This window comes from Myotis davidii, unplaced genomic scaffold (assembly GCF_000327345.1).
Source record: "Myotis davidii unplaced genomic scaffold, ASM32734v1 scaffold142, whole genome shotgun sequence".
NCBI classification, from domain to species: Eukaryota; Metazoa; Chordata; class Mammalia; order Chiroptera; family Vespertilionidae; genus Myotis; species Myotis davidii.
In genome coordinates, this window is record NW_006294400.1 from 3,892,819 (window position 1) to 3,900,408 (window position 7,590).

The 7,590-nt window shown below is 60.1% G+C and overlaps 1 protein-coding gene across 4 annotated transcripts in view; it reads right to left on the minus strand.

Annotated features, from left to right (window-relative positions):
• NEK6 (NIMA related kinase 6) overlaps window positions 1–7,590 on the minus strand; it is a 43,444-nt gene that overhangs the window by 19,691 nt on the left and 16,163 nt on the right. For all 4 annotated transcript variants that reach the window (XM_015567099.1, XM_006768591.2, XM_006768592.2 and 1 more), the window contains 3 exons: window positions 5,084–5,224; window positions 3,704–3,766; window positions 945–1,055 (listed from right to left, as the gene is read on the minus strand). In XM_015567099.1, the coding sequence (XP_015422585.1) occupies window positions 945–1,055; window positions 3,704–3,766; window positions 5,084–5,224 (315 nt within the window). The remainder of the gene's footprint in view (window positions 1–944; window positions 1,056–3,703; window positions 3,767–5,083; window positions 5,225–7,590) is intronic.

Consider the following 7,590-nt stretch of genomic DNA (forward strand, 5'->3'; position numbering starts at 1 on the left):
CTCAAGAGCAGACAGTCTGGGCCCGGGAGGGAGGCGATGGGGACTCGCAATAGTAGCCTGCAGACTCATGTGAAGCCAGCAGTGAAGGCCTTGAGAGAGAAACAAGGAGTAGGGCTAAGGGCTCGGGCCTGACGGTCCCACCTGGAGGCTGTGCCGCCACAGGCAGGTGACTAAACCTCTCTGAGCTTTGCCGAGAACAGTGTGGACTCGGTGAGTGATGCTAGTGGTCAGCACATTGTGGCCCACAGTAGGTGCTCTGTCAGGGGCTGCGATGATCCCTGATCCTAGACTCATGTGGACCTGGCCCCGGCCCCCGGAGGTGGGGTGAGGGGTGGAGTGCCGGGAGGGCTGCGTGGAATGCGCAGCGAGAGCCAGGCCTGGCCCCGAGCCTGCCTGTGGAACTTGGCAGGTCAGTCAACTCGCGGAGACTCCTGGCCTCGCCGCTGCCGCTGCGTGGGAATGAGGACGCCCCTCAGGGGCTGGAGGCGCCTCAGGGAAATCATCTTGGGAACCAAGTCCACTAGAGGGTCCCGGGCCTCTAAACAGAGACCGGGGCTACAGACCCAGCTCTCCCCTCACTGCTGCGTATCCTCGGGGAAGTCTCTTAACCTCTCTGGGCTCAGTTTTCCCATCTGTAAAAGGAGGCAACTGCACCCACATGACACTTTCCCAGATTCCGTGAGCTGGTGGGGTCTGACCGAGTGCAGGGTCCTATGCCTGCTCCTCCCGTGAGGCAGGAGAAGTGGCCCTGAGCCCAAGGCAGGCTGGGACCACGGGGGTCGGGGAGGGATCCTTTCTGGCTATGGCCGGCCCTCTCATAGCACGTGGGGACGGGGCCTGAGGCCTGTGGGCCCAGCAAGGGGGGCTGAGTGTCCCAGAGGCCCGAGAAAGGGCTCCCTGACCCTGGGCAGCTCCGGGCCCTGCCTGCCCCCTGGCACCCTCACCTTGATCATCTGCGAGAGGTCGCCCGCGTCCGCCAGCTCCAGCACAATGTTCAGCTCGTTGTCCTCAATAAACGAGTCCAAGTACTTGATGATGTTCGGATGGTTCAGTTGCTGCCCAAGGAAAGAGAGAGAGCGGCAGAGTCAGTGAGAGATGGTACGGCCTCAGTGCCTGCCCCGGGCTGGCACCCCCCTGGCACCCACGAACGCGGCCCTGGCATTTGCTGGAGAGGTGAGTGTCTTATGGAAAAGGCCTGTGCTTGGGTGTCAGGCGGAGCTGGTGACGCTGGAAAGCTGGGTGACATTTGCATCTCAGTCTCAGTCTCCTCATCTGTAAAATGGGCATAGTGCTGTGAAGATTCGATGAACATCCTTGAAATGTCCAACAAAGTGGCCAGAGGGAAGGACAGCGGGCAGGGCTGAGAGTAAAGGGCGCCCCAACATAAGGTCCCCTCTTCTTGGAATCCCTGCACCCGGGGCCTCTTGGATCTGCCTCCCGCGCTGGGCTGCATCCCCTGTGCTCAGAAACGGCGCCCAGCCCGTGAGTATGTGAATCTGCTGTGTTCCAACATGGCGCTTCCCGCCCCACGCCCAGCGGCCTCGGCACCGGGAGGCCTTGGTTTCGGGTCCTGGCATGAAAATACGAACAAGTCGCCCAGTGGCCCCTCTGAGAACGGCGTTTCCCTTTGTTCTGCAGGAAACACCTCCTGCCCTGGCACATCCTGTTGACTTCCCACGGGCAGGCAGGAGCTGGGTCGGCGGCCTGGAAAGGGGCTGGCGTGGCCCTCCCGCGACCACAGGGCTGCGCTGGCAGAGCACCTGGCACACACCAGCTACCTGAGCTCCCCAGCATCCGCTCACTAGTTCCCCGACAGCCGGGAGGACGGCATAGCCGTCATCACCTCCTTGGACAGAGGAGGGGGCTGAGGGCCTGAGCAGTCAACAGCTCGCCCACAGCCACACAGCTTGTGAGCCAGGGGCGTGCCCACCCCTGAAGCCCACGGTCATCGGCACTCAGCTGCCCGCCCCCGCAGGCCAGTTCACCCCACGCCTGGCTGCTCCACCGAAGGGCTGTGCTCACACGTTTCCGCACCCAGGGACCCGAAACAGGCGGGCTCAGCTCAGTCCACACGCGTGTGCAATTCCTTACTCGGTGTGGACGGCATACGTGTGTTCTTGGCCGAGGGTGGAGAGGGGCAGGTGACTGGGACAGCTAGTCCCCCAGGCTGGGGAATCAGGAAGAGTCCCCACGTCACAACAGGCTTCCAAAGCTGACCATCATGTAATAGTTTAAAATGTTATCTGAAGGCCCAGACAGTGTGACTCAGTGGTTGAGGGTCAACTTATGAACCAGGAGGTCATGGTTTGATTCCTGGTCAGGGCACTTGCCCAGGTTGTGGGCTCGATCCCCAGTGTGGGGCGTGCAGGAGGCAGCCGATCAATGATTCTCTCTCATCATTGATGTTTCTATCCATCTCTCCCTCTCCCTTCCTCTCTCTGAGGTTTGGCTCAGTGGATAGAGTGTCAACCTGTGAACTGAGGGGTCCCGGGTTCAATTCCGATCAAGGGTTCATGCCTAGGTTGCAGGCTTGATACTGGGCGTGCAGGAGGCAGCCAATCAATGATTCACTCTCATCATTGATGTTTCTATTCCTCTCTCCCTCTGAAACCAATAAAAATATATATTAAAAAAATAAAATATCAAAAAAATTATAATATTATTAAAAAAAAGTTATGTTATTTTGACCTGTAACAGTTGGAGTTAAGAACAGCTCCCTACAAGCCTCCCGGCTCCAGCCTTGTCACCATGACTCACCGAGACGCATCATCACCACATGTAAGTCCTGAGTGTGGCATCAGAGGCCACCACAACCTGGCCCCCAATCCTCACTGCCGGGGGTCCTGCAGCAGCTCATCTCCGCCTTCTAGGCTCTGGAATGGGCCCCGGTCTCCGCAGGGCTTCCCCTGGCTCCAGGGCCCCGAGGTGGCCAGCAGTGCCCTGAAGGGTCACCCTCTGCTGCCTGCCTTGGAGCCCAGGGCAGGGCCGGCAGATGAGCTGCTCATTGGAAATCCCGCAGCTGTGGCTTTGAAGATGTCACTGCCACCATAGCCCCCCCTTTCAGAAGCTACGAAGAAAGGCTCTCCTGTTTCCTGGGAAGGGAGAAGATGCCGAGCAAGCACCTACTGTGTGCCCTGCTGCACCAGGCCCTCTTCAGACACTGTTTGATTTAATCCTCTCAACCTGCCTACATCCTTTGAGGCAGGTGTTCTCACCACTGAGCAGATGCTCAGAGAGGTAAAATCATTTGCTTCAGGTCACACGGCTTGTAAATGAAGACACTGGGATTCGAACCCAGGTTCCTTGGCCTCGAGCTGCTGCTCTTCCTCCCCATCCCTCCTCCTCCTCCTCCTCCTCCTGCTGCTGCTGCTGCTGCTGCTGCTGCTGCTCCTCCTCCCCCATCACTTCCAAGATCTCAGCAGCATCCCACACCTGGGGGGCAGGGAGGGATCCCCAGGAGAGAGCAGCCCGGGCCAGGGCCAAGTCTAGCGCGGAATGTCCTGTAACCTCTGACTCTAGGGAAGCCAATGCAGATGCCAGTGGGAAGAGGGAAGCGACCACAGATGCCACCACCGTCCGCACCCTGCACGCCTCCCCCCGGTCAGGCCCTGGGCCGTCTGCCCTTTACACGCCCGGTCCAGTGAGTCCTGATCCAGCTCAACGAAGGGCGGCCCACAGAGACCATCCCGCTCAGGGCTCTCACCTTCAGGAGGCCGATCTCCTTGACGCAGTCCTGCCTGGCCTTGGCGTCCATCATCTCAAATATCTTGGGCGAGAGGAAAAAGAGAAATAGGGCGGTTAAAACCCCGCACCCGGCATCCCGTTCAGCCACCTCCTTGCTGAGCGGCCCTACCCCGTGAGGACAACAGTTCTGCTTGGTGGGTCCGCCATGTGCCAGGCGCCATGCTGCCCGCTTTAGGCTGAATCCTCAGGGAGACTCCCACGAGGCAGGAAGTACTGCCACTGACTCACAGAGGAGGCGACTGAGGCCCGGAGAAGCCCAGGGACTGGCTGAGGTCACACTGAGAGGTGGCAGGCCAGGAAACACACTCAGAGCCTCAGTCTTCACCTCTGTACATGGGGCCAATAGCCCGAGCTGGACAGAGTGAGAAGGTGAAGTTCAGCCCTTGGCACCTCGACCCCTCCTGCCCCCGACCTCCAGCGCTCACTCAGGGTGGGGCCTCCCAGCGCCTTCTGACTTACAGGAACAGAGACGGTGGGCAGGCCCGCAGCCTCGTCACCAAATCCCTCACGACACAAACAAACCCGGACAAAAGGAGCCCGAGAGCCCTCCTTGGGGAACAAAGGGCAGAACGTGGTCCTTTTCTGAACTGAGGCGCCCGTTTCTCCTCCGGGACCTGAAGCCGTGTGCGAGTCCAGGATCAACAAGGAAACTGATGCCGGATCTTCCGGCGGGAGGCCTCCACGCGGCTGCCACCCTGCGACCGGCTGCCACCCTGTGACCGCGCCTGAGTCGCCTCCTCTGCCCAGGCGGCTAATCTCGTACAGGGATCGGGACGCGCGGAGGAGGCAACACCATCTCCTGCAGGGAAGCAGCGTGCCAAGGGGCCCGGCGGCTCTCACTGAAATGCTTCCTGGCCAGAGTTTGCTGCTTAAAACCGTCTACTCAACCCCCTCCTGCCCTTTAGGAGGGACACGGGGGCTGGGAGGACACTCCAGCCCAGACGGACCAGCCAGTGCAGGCAGCAGGGTCGTGGGCCTCAGTCCCTCTGAGGGCCTGGCGAGTCATTCCCTGCTCGGCACCGTTTTCCTCTTCTGGGCGGTGGGATGCTAGTCCTCAGCCAGGGCTGTTGTCGAGGCTCTGTGAGCTCCCAGCAGGCCCCTGTGCACACAGTAGGTGCTCAGGGCATGCTCAGTGTTTTCCTTTACGGCTCAGATGGAACTTTCAGCAGTTCGCCTGGTTCTCTCCATACCCAGCGAGCCGGGAACTAATTTCCCTCCTTTACAGTGGAAAGGCAGGGAAGGGAGGGCAGGAGGGGGAGGGACTGGCCCCGGGCTGCCACGGTTAGACACAGAAGCGGGCTCCTGCAAGGCAGCTCTGACCCGTGAGTCGCTGGCTCACCTGCACCTTCTTCAGAGCCACCGTCTTCCTGTCCAGCAGGCAGGTGGCCTTGTACACCTCGCTGAACTGCCCTCGGCCGATCTTCTTCTCGATCTGGAAGTCTGCCAGCGAGCAGCGGAAAGACAGGGCGTTCGGGTGCCTCTGGAGGGGGGACAGAGGGCGTTGGCGTCCAGCCAGGCCGAGGTGGAGTGCTGCCCTTCCCGGCGCCCGTGGGTGAAGGAGGGCTCTGATCACCACCCGCTGTCATCCTCGTCGCCCCGACCCCCGTGCTCTCCACACCCACCCCAGGTGCTCCCCGCAAGGACCCCTGCTCTGCGGAAGAGAAACAGGCTGCTGGTTCCCCCACCGCCCTTATCACGCCCCTCATGGTTGTCTGCCTCCCCCGCAGCCCCACCTCGCGCCTCTCCGAAAGTGGGCTCCTGTCTCAGTGCCCTCCATGTCCCCTGAGCCAAGGCAAGTACTGGGCATGTTTGTCGAATGACACATGGACTGTGCTCAAAACTGGAGCTCAGTGGGTCATTGTGACCGTCCACTGTCACTTCGGAGTGCAGCCGAAATCACACGCCCTCAGACAAAGGTGCCGTCAGCGCCTGGAGGAATCACGCGTCCTCAGGGAGATATGACGCGCCGTCGTGTATTAGGACCCACTGTGCGTCAGTTACTGTACTGGCTGCTAAGACAGATTTTATGACTTAAATCTTCGAACAGCCTTGTAAATTATTAATCCCATTTTATAAATAAGAAAAGGGGGGCACGGTCTCCCAGCCAGGCAGTGGGAGCTGGGACTTGAATGCACTGCTGGGTGACATGGGGCAGGGACCCTCCCGTGCTGGGCCTCAGTTTCCCCCCTGGGACTTGAAGTGTTTGGAGGATGTGATCTCCAAGGATCCTTGCTCTGGGAAGCTGGGCTGCTTCTCTTCAGGATGAGTGCTGAGTCCCCCGCACGCCCCCCCCGCCCCCCCGCCCCGGGCTGGCCCCAGAGCTCGGCTGCCCGCTCCAGACCCTCCAGGAAGCTCCCAGAGGACATGGGTGACATCCCAGCCGGCTTGCTGCCGCTCCAGCTGCACATCTGCATATGCGATGACCCAGATTTGCATTTCCTGTCACAACCCATTCGACCTAATTAGAGGAATGAGCTCCTGTGGTGGGGCAGGTCACTGGGGCAGCAGCGCCGGGTGAGGGTGCCTCCCGGGAGGTGAATGGGGCCCCTCACCGGGTGGCCTCTGCTCGGTGGGGGCACGGCGGGACACAGGGCTCCCGGCGCAGCCGCCTGTGCCAGCAGAGTCCTGACCCTGATTTATCTCAGGGGCTGTGAGTGGAAAAGGAAAAGGTGACCTCAGCTCTTGCCCCGAAAGGCCAGGCCGCTCTCTGCTGCCACCTCCAAGGCCTTCCTTGTCCTGGGTCGCCCCTCGGCAAGCTCCACTCTTGCCCCTGCAGCCCGGGGAGGTCGTCCACAGCCCGGCCGCATAACACCAGCCTCAGGAGTCCACGAGGGTCCAGGGAGATGATATGGATTAACAGGGTCCCTGGAGCTCTGAACTGCTGGGCAAACACGGGGCTGGGCCCGGGCAGCTCAGACCAGCGTGGTTCCCAGTAAAGACCCTGTCGGCCTTCCTGGGAAGGCTCATCGGATGCTGTGGACGGCCCGTCAGGTCTGGGCCCGGACCGGCTCCTGGGGAAAACGAACAAGCTCCAGGGACACTGGGGCCCTGAGCTTGGATTCAAGTCCAAGTTCTGCCACTTCCTGGCCGTAAATCTTAGCCAAGCCCTTCTGGGCCTCAGTTTCCTTATCTGTAATCCCCAGGGGGTTAAACAGGTTAATGAATGAAAGCACATGGCACACAGGAAAGGCTGTGTGTTACTGGTGTTGGTGTTGGCGTTGGCATCGCAGATGTCTGTAGAACAGCAGCGCCTACTTCCCAGGCGGCTGGGACGGAAGGACGGACGGAGGCAGGGTGTGTACAGCACCTGGCCTGGCAAACGCCTGGCCCAGGACACAGTGCAGGGCGTCCTCACCACCGTCCTCATCCCCACGAGGGTCTGCCCTGAGGGGGTGCCCAGCTCTGGGCTCTCTAGCTGTGAAAACGAAAATGAATTTTACATGATAAGGATAAGACCAACGGCCTATCATTTCCGCTTTCCGCGATGTAGGATGTCATGCTGGATATTTAAAGTTTGCCATCTCATGTAGCCTTCATGGCCCCATTTCACAGATGAGAAAACTGAGGCTCAGAGAGGTCATTGACCCAATGTCACCTGGCTGTGGTCAAGCAGTGACCTCTGAGACTGTGAGCCAAGGGACTGCGCTCCCCCTGCCTCGCTTCGCCATGGGCACCAAAGGTCATTTCTGACTCCTCCTCCTCATTTAAAGTTTCATCTCATGTAGCCTTCATGGCCCCATTTCACAGATGAGAAAACTGAGGCTCAGAGAGGTCATTGACCCAATGTCACCTGGCTGTGGTCAAGCAGTGACCTCTGAGACTGTGAGCCAAGGGACTGCGCTCTCC